General features: G+C 48.5%; 1 protein-coding gene across 3 annotated transcripts in view; it reads right to left on the bottom strand.

Annotated features, from left to right (window-relative positions):
• Positions 1-3491: 3491 nt before the first annotated feature.
• Positions 3492-20360, bottom strand: part of ENTPD1 (ectonucleoside triphosphate diphosphohydrolase 1) — a 35809-nt gene continuing 18940 nt past the window's right edge. For all 3 annotated transcript variants that reach the window (XM_069796702.1, XM_069796701.1, XM_009921611.2), the window contains 9 exons: positions 14448-14581; positions 13936-14053; positions 12539-12689; positions 11512-11671; positions 10667-10903; positions 9865-10125; positions 8670-8789; positions 8333-8470; positions 3492-8177 (listed from right to left, as the gene is read on the bottom strand). In XM_069796702.1, the coding sequence (XP_069652803.1) occupies positions 7971-8177; positions 8333-8470; positions 8670-8789; positions 9865-10125; positions 10667-10903; positions 11512-11671; positions 12539-12689; positions 13936-14053; positions 14448-14561 (1506 nt within the window). In that variant the 5' untranslated portion in view covers positions 14562-14581 and the 3' untranslated portion in view covers positions 3492-7970. The remainder of the gene's footprint in view (positions 8178-8332; positions 8471-8669; positions 8790-9864; positions 10126-10666; positions 10904-11511; positions 11672-12538; positions 12690-13935; positions 14054-14447; positions 14582-20360) is intronic.

Below are 20360 nucleotides of genomic sequence, written 5' to 3'. Positions count from 1 at the left end.
CTGCCCGGCCCCTGCCTGCCCGGCGCGGGCAGCCCCCGCCGCTCCCCCTCCACCCCCGGGGCCCGGCCGCCAGCTCGGAGCCGCGCCTGCTCTCCTGCCCCATCTCCTGGGCAAGCAGAGGGAGACATCGCCGCGGGCTCCGCGGGTCTGGCGGCCCCTCCGCCCCGGCAGTCCCGCCGCTCCCGGGATGAACGGAGGCAGGGACCGCATCGCCCTCCCCGCAGCTGCCTACCCAGACAGCCGAGCTAGGGCGTTGCGGGGGGGGGACGACGGGGCGGCGTGGGGCTTGATGCAGGAGTCGTCTGCTGCGCAGGGACCAGCAAGGAGAGCGCTGGCATCGCCCTGCCCTGCGCCGGGAGTGGGCATGATAATGATACCAACAGGTACTGGGCAACTGGCAGCAGAGGGGAGCTCAGGGGCCTAAAGGCAGATGAGGATGCCTCGCTGTCTGTTAATAAAGAGTTGCAGACCGTTTCTGGATGTGGGGGAAGCTGGTTCCTCTCCAACCCTCTGCCGGGTACATCCTCGGCCCCGTGGGCAGCACTCACCTCAGGGTCCCTACGCTCTGCTCATGGACGGGTGCATCCGCAGGAGGCTTTGCAGCCTTATCCTGTGGGGCTAAAACTTCAGCAGCTTAGCGGCTCTGACAGAGATCTTTATTAGGACATCCCTGACACAGAGCCCAAACGTGAGCACAGACAGCCGAAAGATTTACCGTCACGGCTGGACATGCCAGGAGAAAGGCTCCCTTTGGTAACATGAGCTTGCCATGCTGCTCTGCCCAGGCCACACTAGAAAGGAGCTCCTCCTGCCATCAGCAATAGGCTTCTCAGGATACTTGGTGCCATGCTAAACATCTGCCTTCCCTTCAACCTCGAGGTGGATCCACACTGCGTGGCACTAGCCGCTATGACAAGGGTTGCTCTAGCTGCCTCTTCCCCCAGCAAGGATCCTCTACTAGTGCTGTCCAGCACCACTACTTTCCTACCTGTCCTCCAAATCCGCTTGGGCCACTGACCGCCTTTCTGCCTCAATTTCCCAGTGGTAAAACCAGGGAGCCCCTGTTTATAGCCTCTAACGCAAACAGGGCAGGCTGGTGGGCAAAGCACATGGCTTGCCTGCTCCTGGCTTGGCTTACTCAGATTTTCTCAATTCCAACTTTCTTCTGTCCCAGCCCCACCCTAGTAGTCCTTTCTCTCCTTGTCCCTGTGCCTTCTTGGTCTTCTGCCCCATCTGCACAGTGCCCTCCTCTCAATTATGGCCCCTTTAAAAAAAAAAAAAAAGTAAAAGTCCCAGTTTTGAACAAATATCTTTTGAAGACACGAACAGAAAAAGAAAGAATATTATACATATGTAAAGATAGCAGTAACCATATTAATACATTCTCTCAGTTAAGCTCCATCCCACTACGTGCCCACTTGTCAGTCAGTCTCAGAGCAACACACATTCAGGAGTGGGAAAGGCACGGCACCCATCTTTAGCCAGGTAACAAGAAAGGTGCTGGAGGTGCCAGCTTCTCCCAGCACTTGTAGGAAACCAAGGAAAAGAAGATGACGCTGTGGAAGGGCATGGCAAGCATGGGTATGGTAGGACAGCTCTTATCTCTACCGCAAGCCATATCTGGGGGTATTTTGTACAGTTGGGACCCACGCAGTGGTGGGAAATGCCCTTGCCTCCTTCACGTGGCCACTCCCAGGGCTGCTGGGTTCCCGTGGAGCTGCTGTCTCCCCAGCTTTCAGCAACCAAAGCAATGCAAAAGAGGTGGGCAGGTTTCCAGCGCTAGCCAGTGGTACTTGGCAGCCAGAGAGCGCTAGGCAGGGCTATAGTAAAATAGCACAAACCCCATGTTTGGTCTGTCTCCTCCCTCCTCTTTCCCTTCCCAGGCTGTTTTCAGCAGCCTGCGACAGCAGTGGCAGGGTTGGAGCTGCAGTGCTGCCAAGGGACGCATGAGAAAAGAGCTCGCTTTCCTATGGAGACAAGGCAACACTGATGGGAGAAACAAGAAAAGGCAGAGCGTTAGATCCTAAAAAGGAGCCATGAGCAAAATCTGGGGTGGGCGGAGAGCGCATCTCACACTGCTAAGTCTGGAGATTTAGTCAGTGTTATCCATAGCATAGGGATGGAGACAGCCTGTTATCAGGCAGCAGGTTTAAATCAAAGAAAAGGAAATAGTTCTGCACACCAGGCACAATGAAATTACCTCGTCAAAGCTGAAAGTTAAATGAATGCAAAAGAGGATAGGATGAATTCATAGGGAACTGGGACATCCACAGCTATTAATTATGCAGATCCAGAAGCAATCGCTTGATCACAAATTTGCTATGCCCCTGACCACTAGAAGGGAAGGATCATGCCTTTTCCCTAAATGTGCATCTAAATCCTCGCACACCGTGCAGCTGGAGACGAGTGCCAATGTGCTGCCTGTCTGATCTGACCTAGCGTGGCTCTTACTACATTCTAGGAAAACAACATGCTAATGAAGCTTTAAGCCAATAATAAGTTTGGACATGTGAAAAAACACTGATGAAAGCAGAAACAAAGACATTAGCTCTTAGAAACAGTGCAGGAAGTAAACAAAGACTTAATTTGGAAAATGTGGCTAATACATCTGGGATGGATCATCCACCACCCCCCCCAGATGTTCAAAGATGGAGAGACCTTGAGGCAGTGGGAGAAAGAGGGCGAGCAGGAATGCACTGTGCCACGGTGGCGAGAGCGAGAGGAATGTGAACACTAGCACCGTTATCACCCCCCCATCACTGCATGGCTGAGGGTCACAGGTAATGAGGAGCTGATCCCTCCAGAGCCGCCTGTAGAAAGACTCCACCTGGTGTGTTTGTTTAATTCTGGCCATATTGTTACCAGGGGAAAATTGGAAAATTTGAGGAAAGTTCAAGCCAAGAGCCTTAAGAATGAGCAAACTGGGGAGAGTGTGCACTGAAAGAAAAATGAACCGTGACAAGCATGTTTGCCTTGGCGGAGCTACAGCTGTGGCTGCAGGCAGAGGCATGCAGCCGCATGGCCCTGCAAATGAGGGGCACAGGCCCCCCATCCTTCACCTGTTTTGGAGGGGAGTTGCAGCATGATGCCAGTGGTGCTGCCTGGGGGAGGGAGAGGGAAAACGAGGACAGAGGAAAAATGAGGACAGAGGACTGCAGCCATTCAGTGCGCAGCAGGGGAGAACAAGCTGCTTTGGGGAGGTCAGAGTAAAGCTAAAGCAAGGAAAGATGGGGTTTGGGCACTAGCAACCTTCCCAGGAGTGAGGCCATCTGTATGAGGTGCCCAAAGCCTGGGAAGGACCACAGTGCCTTTCCTTACCAGGAGGGGATGCTGCCCGTCCACCAGGAACTCCAGATCCTACCCAGAACAGCAGGGAACTGGCAACAGAGGAAAACCCATCTTGGGACTTTTCCATGTTTAGTGCCAGAAGCTCCATTCCACCATTGGTGAGATCCCATCTTCTGGAAAACAGCACAAAAACTTTTCTGGCATCAGTTCAGAAGTCTTTATTGTGATAAGGATACAGAGATTCGTGCGTGCATGAAAACAAAGATCCATTTCATCACTGCTGAGCCGCAAAAAGAAAGCGCATGGCCCAGGTGGCAGGGACTGTTGTCCTCAGCATGTCCCCCCTAGCCCCTCCTGAACAGGCTGTTGAGCCCCATGACCCAGCCTGCATGTCCTCCCTGGCACAGAGCACGGGAAGAAGGGATGGACGAGGAGGGGGCATGCATCCAGCTGAGAGCTGCTCTCGGAGAAGCTGGGGAGCCCCGGCCAGCACCGACATTGCAAATCAGCCTCTCACCGCAGAGGTGATGGCCCCACTTCCGAGAGCTTTGTTCCAAACGGAGGCTCTGCTCTGCTTTGCTGTAGAGCCAGAGAAATCAGCTGTAGCCCATGCACAGAGGAGAAGCTGGCTGTGTCAGGGAGGAGAGCGAAGGGTACTTAGAGCCTGTGGTGGGGACCGGTTGTTTTCTGCAAGAGGTGAGCGTGCTGCAGGCACCCAGGCTTTCTCTTCTGACCCCCCAAAACCTCAGCCTCCCTGAGAGTTTTGCGTCAGACCTGACACTTCAGTGAACACGAGAGAGGTCATGGAAGTCATCAGTCTCAGAGAGACCAGACTGCTCCTGCAGCCTGCAAAGCTATCAAATCCCCCTGGCAAGGAACCTTCCCAAAAATGGACTACTCAACATTTGAATCCAAATCAGAGACACTCATCCCACCTTGCTGCAGCACATTTCAGGGCTTCCTGTGGCAAAACGGGAGAGACGAAGGTCTGGAGTCTCGGCAGCTCAGCAGAGCTGATCAGTGAATAAATATTTGCAAGACGAGAACATGTGGTGTTAAAAGATGTTTTAACCCAGAAGAGCAAAACTGTACAGGAGCCAGTGGCTGGAAATTAAAGCCAGAAGCTATCAAATTAGAAATAAGGCACAGATAATTATCAGTGAGGCAGATCAACTGCATTAACAAGAAAAGTGATACCATATTATTACTGGCATATTTGGAAATTCCTCCCACTATCGTTAATGGTCTTCAGGTACACATTGGGTGGCTCTGGAGCACACATTTGAGCTGAATACAGCTGGGTCAGATATAGCACAGAAGCAAAGAAATGAATGCTCATTAAACTTCAACTCTTTGACCAAGGATTTTGAGTAGCATCCATGGATAAAGTCCTGCAATAGCAGGAGAAATGGGGAGAAAAACTCATATGCTTCCCTGGGAAGGTTCAAGTGCAGCCAGTGATATATGCAAGGGTCTCACCCTGACAGGATGCCTTCAGTCAACCAACGCCTGGAGCCTCAGCCTGTTCAAGTGATTTTTTAAATGGCATGCCTGGCGTCACCTTAGAAATTCTAGTTCTGGAGAGACTGACTCATAAACGTGGTCTAAAACTCATAAGGTTTAAAAAGAATGTAACATATTTTGTATTTATCTTAGTTTGTGGCCTTTAGGTTGCACTCAAGTCACATTTACAGCGTTAAAAAACCCAAAGCCCAAACCAAAAAAACAAGAGAAGGAAGGCAGGAGGGTGTTGTCGCGAAATTAGTGGTTTGGACCACACCATCACAGGAGTAAGCAAAGATACCAGCTGATCCAGATTCCAGAATCCAGCGCTAACACTATTAATACTATGGGACTTGCAATAAAGATACAAAACATTGCTAAAGCTCTTCTCCCAGGTTCTGTATTTGACCTTTTTCTTTGGCATAAACCCGTAGCAGGGACCAGAAGAGCAGACTGGCACAGGCTTTCTCTCCACACCAGCTTCCACGTGGAGTTTCTGCATCTAGTTCTGAAATGTCCCAACGGATCTGCCAGTTCCAGCAGACACAACTAAGCAGCTGCCAGATCCCTGAGGAGATCTCAGGAGAAGAACTACCATTCTGCAGATTTCCACACTGTTCATGTGGAGGAAGGATGCACCAGCTCACGTGAGAGGCTTCTCCATGGTACCTGCTCTGCTACAAAGACTCCATATGCAAGGAAGGTGGCACAGGACGGGGTGTGTTGCAAGCAGGGCTGGCTGGGGAGCTGAAGGAGCTCTGATCACACGCTCCTCCTGCATGCCTTCCAGCTGTGACCAAAAACTAGTTAGTCTCTCATCTACCTACTTATCTTTGCTGAAAACAACAGAAGGAAGACTCCATCTCTAGATGAATTCCAACATTTCAATGTATTTGCAGATAAAACAAAAACTGGACAATGGACAAACAGTGCAGGGAAGTGTCATTGTGGGTTGATCTGGATCACTTGCTTGCGGGAATATTCTTTGAATAGTACATGTTTCAGTGGAGCCACATGGAAGGCAAAGCGGCTCATGTTAAGAGACAGTGATGTACGGTGTGACAGCAGCTGTTCTGGACTGCAATGACTGGAAAAAAAGGCCAAGTGGCAATAGTCCAACTGGACAAAACAGCCCCCAAACTCTCTTAAGTCAGCAGACCTGGCCCTGAGATATATGAATGGGGAACACAGAATATAGATCAAAACCAGAGAGTTTTACTTTTACATACACTATTAATGACTCTACCACTCGCTGCTGAAAACTTTGGTGTCCAAATTTCAGAAAGATGTAAAAATTTTCAAGGAAGTGGAGTCAAGAGCTACCAGTGAGGTCAGCACAGAGCACTTTACAGATTGAAGATCAATCTATTTAATGATACAACAACGACTTGCAAGCACCAACAAGAAAAAAGGGATTTTGATAGCAGAGAGTTACTCAGTCTTTCTGAAACGGGCAGAACAAGATCCAGCAGAAGCTGAAGCCAGCTAATTCAGAGCAAAAATAAGACACAGATTTTTGGAAGAACAATGAACTGCCCACAGATCTTACCACAAGACAGGGTAGATTTTTCCCTTACCTTTAGGTCCTTCAATATGTTACAGCTCCTACTTCCAATCATGAAGTAGAAATAACTGGGGGATATTTTCCAGCCTGCACTATGCAGTTGGGCAGGCTGGAAGAGCATGAAAACCCCAAGCTCTGTGTCTGTGCTTGCCTAAAAGAGAAGGCTTTATTGGGGTTGCACAACCTGATCCCCTCCACACCTACAGCTTTGCTCGGGGAAACAGGTGAAGTGTGTGTTTGCCAGGCCTTTCTCTCCACAATATCTGCTTTCTTTTGGCCTCCAGCACTTACAGGTCATTAGGAGAAGAGATTTCTGAGATTTCATGGGAGGTAGACAGGCACCAGTGGTTTCCAAGTGTTTTTATAAAAATGGATTTCTGACTTACCTCTCTTTCTTTTTTTGGACCAAGGCATGGAAAACAGAAGAAAGTGATTCATAAACTTGATTAGTGGCATCATCCTAGCTGCGTGCTAGAAGATGGGCTGCAGTGTGTGTGCTCACAAGCCCTGGGTCTTACGGTCATGGGATAAGCCTAAGCCATGAGGGAAGGAAAGGCAAATTTTCACTTATTTTGCTGGTGGAAAGAGTGGTTCAATCTGTGCATGCTCATGCTGGTTAACTGCTGCCAGCTGTCTATTTATAAAGGAACATGACCTAATAAACATTTAAACATTTTCCCTAGATCAGAAGCTGCTGTATGATCAGCACAGTGACACTGGATTGCTTTAGTGGGTGTATACCTGTAGGCACGCTGATCACAGCAGAGTCCCTGTAGGCAGAAGCACTCAATACTGGTCAAGGATCCTTGGCCAGTATAAACTGTTCCTACAAAAATCAGTGATGCCTGGCTGGGAACTCGTGTCTTGGTGTACCCTAGGGACATGGGAATGGCTCAGTGTTAACAGTGAGCCAGCTTTGGTCCAGCAACAACATCAGGAAGACGTGGGAAAGAGGCTTCTTGCCACCTGCAAAAGGAGCAGACAGCCACCAGAGCCCAGCTAAGGGCAGATGACCACCAGCACACTCAGTTTCTTCATCCTCATCCCTTCGTTTCCCAGAGTGGCATTTGGGAGCCTGGCCAGCCTTTGGGAGCCAGCTGGGTGCAGATGGCCGTACCCAGATGCAGGGCTGCAAGGGCTCAGGGTGCGGGGAGGCGAGCGGAGGTGTGCTGGTGCGGGAAGGGCTGTCGGGAACAGCTTCAGTGGAGGAGGAGCAGGATCACCCTGTGTGTGACCACCCCCAAGAGCTCAGTGGGATGTGTGACCCTGAGATTACCCTTGCAGGAGCACCAGCTCCCAAAGATTGCTGCCACTTTTCTCTTTATAATGCTGTGCACAAGGCAAAAACCAACAAGCAGCAAAGTTTCATTGAATGAAAGTACGACCCATTCAAGGAGGGGACACCTGCTTGTCTGTCCTTGGCAGAGAGAGGTGGCGAGCCTGATGTCCCAACATCTGTCAGTGCAAGTGTGAGTCAGAAGAAATAAATGCCCTTGTTGTGCAGTCAGTAACTTCAGTGAGAGGCGAGAGGGGCTCTTCAGTACAGCCTGCTCTGCCAGGGTCTCCTAGCCCTGAGCAGCCAGGGTGACATGGCCCCTGTCCCCCAAGGCTCTTCCTAAACAATCCCCTTCTGCAGGCACTTGGGCTTGTGGAAGAGAAGCCAGGCAAACAGGATCATGGACACCAGCACGAGGGAGCACAGCACCATCAGCCCCACATAGCTGCCATGGGAAAGAGGGGGCACAGCAGGCTCCTCCGCAGGGATCATGTTGGTCAGGTTCAGCATGTAGCCCAGGGTCCAGCCCGCATCACTGCTGCCAATCTGAAATGGGAGAGGAGGAGAATCAGCGCTGGGGGGTGCAGGGGCTGCCTGCAGCATTGCCAGGGCAGTAGCACAGCTGGGGAAAGAGGGCCTGGCTGTGCAGCAGAGGTTGCAGTTAGCTGCTGGCATAGAGCCCTCCCCACCATGAAACACACCTTTCCGAGGAAGTGGATCCTTTGCCAGTTCTTTTCAGTGAATTCGTAGCCATTTTCCAGGAGGGAGAGGATGTAGGCTCCTGAGAAGCAATATTCACTCAGGTACTTTTCTTTTATTTGGTGATATGCTGTCTTCACCTAGGGAAAGAGGGAGTCACCAGGCTGTCAAACACAGCTTCCCACTGGTCCAGCTTGTGCCTGAGCAACCCCTGCAGGAGCTGGGAGGATCTTCCCTGTTTTGCCTTGGAAGTTACCCCCAACCATTTATCCTACAGAAAAAATATCAGCAGCTCTTGTCATCCAGCAGCCCCAGCCCACTGCCACAAGCACTGCTCACCTCATGCCAAGGCCGGGCACAGAAGCTCTCAATGGTGCTGGCAACTTTGTCCAGGGCAACGGGGCTTTTTTCACCGGTCAGGTTCAAAAAGTTCATCACAAAGTAGAAAGCAGAAAAAGCCTGAAGGAGAAAGAATATTTTAACCTGACTGGGCCTCAGCATGAGCAGGACAACAGAAATCCCACAAAAGAAAATAGTTTTATTTACAGATAGAGAAATATAAGAAGCAACATCACACACAAAAAAAGTAGGTATATTTTCCAAGAGCAATGTCATTTTGAGACACACCTCTCAGAGCTGATGAGAGCTAAGGACCCCAAAAGGAAGGTGGAGATAGGAACTTCACTGATCACAGTATCCTGACGAACTTCAGTAAAACTCTCTCCTCTACGCACTGGTGCCAGAGTGGCACACGGTGAATGCTGCTTGCCATCACAACCTTGATCCCATTTTGGCAACTGAACGAGGTAAGTGTGCAGCCAAAATTGCCAAAAACAGCATAGGTGATGGTCTGAAAGGACTGTACGCAGCCCCAGCACATAATCCAAAGTCCAGAAAACCCATCTCTGACCATGGCCAATAGCTGATAGGTAGGGGGCAGTTTATGAACAGGGCAAGGGAGTATTAACAGTTCCCCCAGAAAGCCTCACAGCCACTGGTCTTGCAGCTCTAGGACTGACGTTCAGTGTGGTGTCACACACGATGTGCATTCAGAGTGTACGCTGTCTCCTCATCACATCTGGGAGGCAGACAGGTGAGCTGACTGACTGGCTTCAGTAGCGCTCACGCACTTCTGGATGAATTTCAGATCTGGTACCACCGCTGACCTCAGGAGACAAGGTCTGCAGGAGCAGCGTATCATGCACGGCCTGCAGCAGGCTCTCCTGCCTCTGGTGCTGGCTATCAGAAAGACTGCTTGAAAAATGAATCAGTAAATGGGGCATCCCAAGGAGATGGCTACAGGATATGGGTTATGGGAACAGTGCAGTGCTGGTAGGCCAGTATTTACTGGGGTAGCTCTTGCACATGCTGTCCTCACAGCAAGGGCAGCACCACTTTTGTAGTTACATGTCCGAAAAGCCATCTTGTAAATGATTTCCTGCCCCAGCCATGGAGAATACACTCCAGCGTTACTCTGAGTTTCTGCTTTTCTGATATCCTGGGTTATAGAGAGTTGAAGAATGTGAAGACTTACCCCAAAATCCCCTTGTAATGGAGGTAGGTATATCCCATTGAAGGAGCAACTGGAGTAAGGACAATTGGTTTTGTTAAAGAGTTTCAGGATATTTCTTCGGCACTTTTGATAATCCCCCTCTCCCTGTATGTACAGCTGGCTGAAAGGTAATTGCTTTTCCTTGGCTGATGTACAAGGGTTTTTGAAGAGATCACTTATATTTATAGTCCTCTGATACCCCTGGTGAAAGCACGGATCAAAGAGGCTGCTGTTCTCCACGGTCTGCAAGTAAAATCAACCCAAGCTGTTACACTTCACTTTAGAGTAACACCCTGGGAAAGAGCCACAAGGAAGGGTGGCCACAAGGCACTTGTCACAGTACATCACACCAAGATACACACATTGGGTCAAAGTGATGAGGATGGTTTAAGGCATTGGCTGTGATTTGGGAGATGTGGGTACTGCCACAGACTCCCTGTCGGACCCTGGGCAAATTACTTTCAGCCACATTTTTGTGAAGCTGCTGTTGACTTGGGATTCTCAGAGATGGTGAAACATCATCTCCCCCAAATACTTCAGATAAGCACAGTACTCCTGCTATCCCATGCCCAAGAATGAAGGCACCTCAAATTGGTAGTATTTCTGAAAATGTTGGCTGTCATCTCTCTGGGCATCTACCCAGTCTTTATGGAGGACAATGACATTTCCCAAACCCAGACTAAGGGATGAGACATTTAGCTGGGACACAGCAACTTTTACAGCAACCGGTATGTCAAAGCTGGGAGGGTCCAGGATCTCCGCCAGCAATTACAGATGTACTTGCCTGTAGGTCCCTGGCCAGTTTCTGTTGCAGAGCCTGGTCCTTCCCATAGCAGAGAAAGCTGTGTGTGTACACTAGGTAATCCTTGCCATAGAGACGGAAGTAGAGCAGGTTCTCTGGGGACTCAGAAGAGAATTCATTTGGTACAAAGGTAATCTGTGTTGAGGCTCCTCCGAGGTCTAGTGCTCCTGATGTCTCACTTATGGATCTCAGGGAATGTAGAAGTTTTGTCCAGCCAGACTTTAAAAAAAAATAACTCAGGGTAAAACAGATTAAAAAAAAAAAAAGAGGAAGACCTACGAGGAGAGAAGCAGAAGCACAGAACACAGGAAAGGCAGGAAGACCTGGAGGGGGGCATGATATGAGAGCTGGAACAAGACACAAGAAAGATGCAGGCTTGGAAAAGCAGAAGCTGGATCATGTCTGAGTGTTTGCCAGAAGAACTAAGAATATGAAATCTAAAACAACTGTTATGAGAAAAAACAGTCAACTTAGTGTTTCAGCTCCCAGATGATTTATAAGCTCAATAGTGAAGAATCATTGTCAAACTTTGCAGGCACAGAAATATTTTAGATCAGGAAGTGAGGAGGATGCTGTACCCAAGCGAAGTTATCAAAAATGCTGGTGTTTTATTTCAATGCTTTAAGCCTGACTACAGTGGCACATCCTGACACTTATTGGTATCAGGATGTACTCACAGTAATTGCTGAGGCAAGATGTGCAGCTTCCCCATCTCTGGTAAATGGCTTACAAGGGAAGATAGTGCCTGCGACACCCTCCTGCGAGGCATGATTTACAAAGTGCTGCAAGCCAATGATTCAAATATGGACTTGCCATTGATACAGTACCTGCTTGAAATTGCCCAGCAGGTAGTTAATGGTGATCCATCCATAGGCTCCTTCTTCCTGACCACTGATGATTCTGGCACCCTGGAAGTTGAAGGGAGCTGAGCGTAGTGTCTTCTCTACTGAGGACAAGACTTTGTCAGCTGCACTTTTATTCTCCAAGCTGGATGAATGGAAGAAAGGATGGAGTGACTCTGGCTGACAGCTCTCTGCAGCCTACGGGCTTTCTTCTGAGTAGGCAGGCTGCAACTCCCCACCAAGTGTTGATTATAACAGAACAGGTATTCATATGGGTACCTCCAGCTCTAACTGGCCACGTCCCTCTCTATCATACCTTGACAGCACAGCTGCCACTAGCTCTGACACTTACAGACGCCGCAGCTGAGAGTGGTACCCGGAGCAGAGACCAGAGCTCTCTTGTTCTGCTGGAGCATGTGCCCTGGTAGGGATTGCACCATGGAGATTCCTATCACTCTTTGCTATCACCGTTACAGAAGAAATCCATGCCCTCTGGTATCCCCAGGGAGATTTCCCAGGCAATACATAAGATCAGCTCCCTCTCCCAGCCAGGCAAGAGGTCTGGGGCACCCCCATGAAAATCACAAATTGGAATTAAAGGAGGACATGATTATGAAGTTACCTTAGCTCTGATGGTCTCAGGCTTAGTCAAGGTATGTGGGGAGTGGCAACATGGTTGAAATCCTGGGTCAGGCCTAATACCAGACTGTGGGGGTTGTCTAGGCATCCCCTGAGCATCAGCTTGCACACTACTACCCTCCTGGTATCTCTGCGCTGCATGTGGGTGCTGGAGATGATGGAAGGTTGGAGTGAGTGGAAAAGGACCTGCTGGGCAAGCAGGGGAAGAGCCCAGGGAGACTCGGGGTTCAGAGAGGCCAGCGGCAGAAAAGGGTATCTGGGCAAAGTGTGAGCTGGCAACATTTACAAGGACGTTGCCCAAGAGGCCCCCACTGAGCATCCATGGCGGTCCCAGGCGCAGTGCTGCAGGAGAAGGGGAGAAGCCCTGCAGTACCTGAGAAGCCGCATGCCAGCAGTTGCTCCGAGGTAGACGGGTGTCTCTTGGTGCTGCTTTGAGGGAATCACCTCTTCTGCTTGTCGTAGGCACTGTGCCAGAGAGGGACCTGCCTCCTCCGTGGCATGGGAGTAACCTGAGATCCCGGGGCCTGCAAGAGATAAGGACATTTCATTGCTCAAACTCCAAGCATAACCCCAGAGTGCTGTCACGAGCAGTCGTGTTAAACCATATCACTATCACGGGCGGCAACATCAGATTCAACCACCCCATTCCTAAGGGGTTTTAGAAATTCTACAGCACCAACTAAGCCCAATGCACCCAGAGACAGCCACTGCACCCAGCATCTGCCACCCGGTCTCTGCAAAGCAGGCTATGAATTAGCGATAGGGCTGCAGTGAGACAGATCATTTCTTTAGTATGTCCTGGACATCTGCAGGCTCATCTCTGCTTCTGCCTGGGCATACCCTGGATCTACACATGAAAATCCCTGACCCTTCACTACACTGGGTCCTCTGGGAGAAGATGCTGTCATTTGTTTGTGTATTGTATGCTCATACTACAGCACTAAGTGTTTTGCAGCTATCCGCTTTCATGCTGACCCAAAGAAAAATTCATTGTCCCTCCCTGCCGTGTGTCCCCTGGTGAGTGGACTGCCCCAGGAGCAGTGCCTGCAGGGGCAGCAGTGAAGCCCACTCTGCATTTGCTCTAGGTTGCCATACGCTCAGCGTGGTGCTCGTGGCGTGGCATGCTGCAGTGCTGAGCAGCTATCGCAGCAGCTCGGTAACAGTGTGGCTCTCCCCTGCGCTGCAGACAGGCCTGAAAAGACCCCAGGCAGGCTCTGACAACACCGCTCCTCCCCCCAGAGTGCAGCGACCCATGACGGTCTACTCTGTTCCTTGTCACCTGCACCCTTGGGCTTCATTTATGCCTTCCTAAACCATACAGTATCTACGCAGCGATAGAATAAAAAAAATAAACCATGACGTGCATAAGTTGAGCAACCTTGGCCTGCAAGCCCAGTGCTGAGCTTGCATGGAAGCCTTGAAAAAGAGCAAACCATGCCCTCCCCTCTAGCTGCCTAATGTTCATCGGCACTTCAGCAAGGGTGCATGCAGACGTTTTATTTAAGTACATTCTTTGGTGTAGTTCTTTCCAAAAAAGCACTTACTTCCAAGCATCCTAAAAACAAAGGAAAAAGGGGATCCAGCTTTCCTCCCTGGAAGGTCAGGCACGTACAGGTCCCCGTGGGAAGCGGTGGGATATACATTAGCTCACAGATGTAACACTGTTTTCACTATTGGCCTCCTCCTCCAGGTTTCTCCTCCCCCACCCTTTGGTTGTATTATCTCTTCTTCCTCCCGTGCCCCTTCCACAGCTCCCTTTTCTCCTCTTACCTTCGACTTTACACACCTCCACCTGCTGCACCACTCCAGTGTCGTTCTCCTTCTCTGCTGGCCACTCGTACACATACAGGTTAGTGTGGGATGACCCCGCATCCAGCACGATCCCATACTGTGGGCAAAACAGAGCCATCATTGCACCCGAGGCACCGAACCAGACACAGCATGAGCTGGTCTCCACACACAGGGGGACCAGAAATGAGCAGCCTATCTGGCAGCTGTGGGAACATGCTGTGTCTTTTCTCAGTAGTGCTTCAGTGCAAAGTTTCCATCAAAGGATACAAGAGCAGAGAAGCAGCAAAATCGGGACTGATTACTTAGGAGATGATCCCATGTGAAGCCATATCTGTTTTTACTGTGAAGTTGTAAAATGAGATGTTGAGGTGCATGGACCCAGAAAGAGAGGTTAGCCAGATCCAGCAAGGCAGCAACATGTCCTGGAGCACTACGCACACCTAACCCCCCAGCTTGGCTTGTTTTCCTGTAAGAGTCCCAGCTTGTAATACCTTAATATTCTTCGGAAGTGGCTTGTTTTGGGTCACTGCTACAGCAATTAAAGCAATTACAGCCAAAGTAGAGAGGAATCCCAGGATGAGTAGAATCTTTCTTGTCCAGGACATCTTTGGTTTGGTACCTGTGACTAGAGCAGAAAAAGCACGTTAGTATCCCAGTAGCCCATCTTACCTCCCACCCCAAAGGTCTTCAGGCATGTTCCTGCAGTCCCTTTCCACTACGAAGCATCTGGCTTTGCCCATCCCTGCTCCAAGTCCTTGTGCGGGATTTCTCAGAGGCAGAGCTGAGCCCTGGTGTCCTGCAGATCTGCTCTCATGGGCCGTGCCATATCTCCATGGGCTGCCCTGTTCCATGTGGTGATGAAGGAGGACTTCAAGATGCAGCTTATGGTTAGCCTGTCCTTGAGACACCTGCAAGTGACTGAGCAACCATATAGCAAAAGCATCTGTATGGGGCGAACACCAACTTCTTCTAGAGCTCTGCATTTGGCTTAATAATGCCCGAGAAGCTGAAAGAACAGACTGCTAATATATAAATAGCATAACCCGTGGAACCCAAAGCTTTAACCCCTGCGACATTTTGTCCTAGTATACTTGTGCTTCATTTTTATTTTTACAATGATTTTTACAATAATTTACAACATCGTCATCACCAGTAATGCATTTGGGAAGTCTAACACTAACATTTCAGTATGTGGCAGTCAGTTCAAGCAATGCTGTCCTGTACCTTGGCAACGATATACGGAAAATATAAGCTGCGCTCCACAGGGTATTTAAGAAATCTATGGAGATTTTTGATGCCACTTGTCACAAGACCAGTAAATTATGAATAGCCTGTATTTGCAGAATTGGCGTAATATGGTTAAAAAAATCACACTTTGCAAAACTTGTACCAGTCTGATTCCTTAAGTGTTACTGATATATTTGGTATGACCTATCTAACTAATTAAGATTTTGGGGGCTTAAAATACATGGTTAGCAGTAGAATTCTGTATAAAAAGCTACTTACGGCTGATGGAAATCATTCACAATCAATATGGCATTTGAGCTTTCAGAACCAATGTACATATACCTGCATTTGTTAGTAGCTAGCATGATACTGTCTTCTATATTTTTCTGCTTCGGATTCTCCTTCATATATCCCATGGTGGAAATCTCACTTCTCAACTTAGGCTCAGCCAGTTTTGGTATTTTTTAACAAAATACCATCTTACAACACAAAGTTCTAGAAAGGGTATCAGAAGAAGTATTTTCCAGATTTATAATCTAGCTGTAAATTCAATGCCTACAACTAAAAACTAGTTTCAGCACTCCAGGGGACGTACCTGCTCCCCCTACGACATGAAATCCCTTTCTACCCAGACTGATGCTCCATACTCAAAAGCACTGATTGTCTGACTGCTCACACGGGTACTAATTTCTCTTCTCCTTGTATACAAATACTCCAGGAGATGTTTAGAAGTACATTACAGGTCCTCCAGGGTGAGAATACCTCTGTGCAGGCAACCACATCAACTATCTTCATGCTCCAAGAAGGTAAGGTGACCAAACCTGCTCTGCATCTGCATGCCAGAACCGGAGTTCCAGAGGTCATTCTTCAACCCTCAGGTGATACTGGTTCAATGCTCCAAAGCCATCCTGGCACCCCACGTCGCACATGCAAATATGAAAAGCATTCAAGTTCTGAACAGGGTCATCTTCTAACCACTGTGGTTTCACATGAAAGGTGGTCCCAGGCACCAGAACTATACAAAGTGTTACCCAGCCTTACAAATGACCCCAAGTCCTAGAGTTATTTTCAGCAGTTAGCCTAGGTGAAAAGAAACAACATACCTCTGGAAGTCTCTAACTGTAGACAAATAACATCTTCCCACCTGCCTAGAGAAAATGGAACCTAAAAGTGCCAAAAGAACTTGTTTTGAAGATCTCGCAGGCAGGTCCATTGGAAACCTAATGCTGACCTGAAGCTCTGTGCTCCCTTTCATCATGCTCATGTGTAAATCTCTTGAAGCTAACTGTGAAATTTGGAAGCTTGTTATGCTCGCATTTTGTGAGTGCCTGTTAGAGGCATAGCATGCTTGCCAATATCTCCAAGAATGCAGCTTAAAAAAATAGTTTAGTACACATACCAGACAGTAGGAGGTAAGAATGCATTTTATACAGCTTTACTTGAAAAGGCCCCAGAACTGATGGCTTGAAGTGATTAGAAACAACAGAGCATGACAGCTGGGAGACTTTTCTTCTTATTGGAGAGAGTAGTTGGCTCAGGTTATGATAGCACTGAGCATGTCTGTTGAACAAAAATTATTTTAACACTAGAAAAATGAATAAAAACAGATGCTATAATGTAAAATTAACTGCACAGTATAGATATGAAGCTAGCATGCTTTAAAACTGAAACTGCTGCTGACAGTTGCACAGCACATCAACGGAATTATTGCCACCGTTACTCTGAGATCTCACCCAGAGGCAGCCACTAACGGCTTTGTTGGGTGTTTACTGTCATAGGAATGAAGGATGTGTGACTCCGCATAATTTCAAAGTTTTCAAACTTCCTGTTGTGATGCGTATGGTCTGTCTGCTGTGTCTTTTCAGCAGCCACACTCTGAAATTAGCAGCATTAGCAGCAAAATGGGAACAATTTTCTCACTGTAATGGACCATCCCAATAAACAGCTGTAAAAATCCCTTGTCTGTAGGCAGAGGCATAATGATAATTGTCTGCATCCCACCTGCAACCTGAGATTAGTCATTTTTTTCCAAGGCACATTATTTCCTTAACCCTGAACATGACTTTTGCCTGAATTTTAGCTCAGTATCATAAGCGCTTTTCAGGACTCTGGGGATTGCAGATATGTGACTTCATTGCTGTATCCCATATCAGAACATCCATCTGCATGAACTCTAATGCTACCAAGCAGCATTTTGTTGAAATGTTTCATACAAGAAAAGGTACAAAATGACAAGCATAATCCAGAAGGTAGCCTAACAAAGCAATAACCTTCTAAATAGCACTCAAAGTGTACAGACTTGAGTACTCGATTATTAAAAAACACCAAAACCAAACTACAACATTGTAAATCCAGATAAAGAATTCAATGTAATTAAAACTCACCTGCCATTTGCCCAGAAAGGTGAGGTATTTGAACAAGTTCCCTTTTCTGCACACTTGATTACCTCCATCAGCTCTAGGCATAATTGCAGGTTCTGCAGTAGCTGAAGAATTAACTTATTCCCTAGACTCCTCCAGCTCCTTTGCACCCCACGACTCTCAATGCCGTGCAAACACTCCTCAGTCTCCACCAAGCAGAGCAGTACTTAACCCTGTAGCACCTCTGATTGCCAGGGCCCAGGACTTTTCTTCCACTAGCAGTTATCCTCAGCTGAAGACCAAGCAGGCATGATCTTCTGTCTCTGTGCCCAGCCAGAACCCAAACAGAGACAGATCTCTGCTCCTTCTTCCATAGTGCCCACCGTAAGTGGGGATAAAAACATCACATAAGGCCATAAGTAGGCACAGAAATGACACTGCTTCTCTTCTTCTCCACCCCAAAGCTCAGAGCCACCTGGTGCTGGAGCCCTGCCCAGCTGTGGAGGTATTAAGCTCTCTCCAGATGTTTGAGCACAGCCCAGCTGCTCAGGCATCTCTGTTTCTAATTTTGGACTCTGTTTTATTGTAGGGGCTACCACTGGTTCCATCCAGTGAGTGGTGCAGGTCCCAGAACATAAACAGATCTAATATCCTTTTTGTCTCTGAGTTAGCTATCAGCTGAGAATGAAGTTGGCAGCCATTCCAGCTAACAGCAGTTTTGCTGCAGAAACCCTGTTGCTCTTGGTGAATAACCAAGGAAGGACCACACCAGCATGGGAGGCAACTCTGTGTGAAGGCAAGGAAGCAGGATCATCCCCAGTGTCTTCCAGAGCCTCAAGACAAATAGGAAGCTGCTCCTCCAGCCGCCATCCCACTGTCACAGGCAGCTCTGCACGGCCAGGAGATGTCACTCACAGCCAAGGCTGCCCACCTCCCAACTCCCTTCTCACCAAAGGACTTCACAACAAATGTTAAAAGGAATTAGGCAACCAGCTGCTTTTAGAGATGCAATAAGGATAGGCTAAGGCTGGCTTAAGGACTGAAATTAGAATTATCAAACAGAAAAGGAGAGATGCTGTGCATAGTTCAAAGCCATGCTCAGTTCAGATAACCTCGCTATGACGCATCATCTCTAATAAATACAAATACTGTTGTAAACTGCCTTAGCACAACACCTAAAGGTGATGTTCGCTTTTTCCTTCAGATGCTCACGCTCAGCCTGTTACAGAAGGGATCACAAGAGGCTGTTCTGCAAGGCCATCACTCTTCCACTGCACGAGTGCCATGCTGACAGAGACGGTTCCCACCATCACCTTTATGTTCTCAGCACACCTCTGTATGGTCAGAAACATTCTCATTTTTGGCTTTAATTTATTTATTGCCAGTCTATTCCCTCTGTCTCAAAACTTCTGCAACTCTCAATCCTCCTGGAATTTATTCTCTTAACCAACTTATAAACAATGATCCTTTCTGGATTTTCGTCTTTCCGGCCTCCTCCATTTACCTGAGCAGTCCAGCAGCCCTTCTCTGCATACAGAATACTCTGCTTTTATTTTTCTTCAGCATTCCGACCAGACCTGCAATGACACTAGCCTTGCACAGTAACATACCTATTACACCAGGAGATGATACAGTCCTGGCCTAAATAAAGTGAGGTGGGGACCTGTACTACCTCAGATACATGATCATCTACCATCACGCCCAGCGCTAAGTCAACCCAGCACCTCTCCTACACAATTCCAGCAAACCCATGTTTGATCACTTTTAATTAAATTAGCCCTGCTACATGCTGCAAGCAAAGGGAGTTCCAAGACACATTGCCTGCTGCCCACGAGGCTTGGAGTGACGACAGAGAATAAGATGTCGTCTTGCAAATCCTGCCCATCAGCTGGCAGCTACCTCTGCTGCTGATCACCCACGTTGCTGCTGCAGTCTGTTGGGAGTCTCTCCAATAACTGGTTTCCTAAGCACACGTCCAGTCTTTAGAGGAGAGCTGCTGGATGCTCATGCAATCATGTAGCCCAGCAAATGGGAATATAGTCTGTGGAGCTGCAGAACCCAAACACATCAGAGAGACTCAGCGCAGTGCCGAGAAGCCACTGAATTATGACCCATCACAAAGGGACACAGGCATACTCGAAGACTAAGAAATCTGGAACAGTACGTATTGAAAATGAGTCAGATGCCACCATATTTTTAAAGCAAGGAGCAACAACCTGCCTGCCTGCCTGCCAGCTGGAAGAGCACAGGAGCCCATGACTGAAGGGTGCCGAATCCCTTGGTAGTCTGAACGCGTCCAGCGCCTGTGACCAGCTCTGTGCACAGGGTGGGCAGCTTGGGCAGAAGGAGCATCTGTCAGGGCAGCTGCTTGCAGACAAACATCATCCAGGACAGCAGTGAGCCCAGCAGACAGGGGCTCTGGCAGTCTGCACGTTTACAAACTGCAGGAATTCATGTCTATGAAGTGCTGCTGGCAGCGATGGCAGGGGAAGGGGATGGGAGCAGTCAGTGCTGCTGTTCTTCAGGGTGGATGGGGGGATGCACATTATCCTTCTGCTGAGGGAAAATGAGATTTTAGTAGTCATGAAGTTTACCAGGCTGAACTGCACACTTGAAGGTGCTGAACTTGCATCAAGGTTTGAGGCACACTACCTAAAAGGCACACTACCTAAAAGGCACACCTGTCTTCAACTCACCACAACGAAACATCTGAGCCCATAAACACTCAGAAGAGTCACACTGCTTCATTTATCACACTTCTCTGAAATTTTCTCTGTCCCCATCTGACTTCTTACTCATTCTTCATTTGCCTTTTGC

This window comes from Haliaeetus albicilla, chromosome 11 (genome assembly GCF_947461875.1).
Source record: "Haliaeetus albicilla chromosome 11, bHalAlb1.1, whole genome shotgun sequence".
NCBI classification, from domain to species: Eukaryota; Metazoa; Chordata; class Aves; order Accipitriformes; family Accipitridae; genus Haliaeetus; species Haliaeetus albicilla.
The sequence above is the reverse complement of the archived record's forward strand: the minus strand, read 5'-3'. Positions and strand labels throughout refer to the sequence as shown.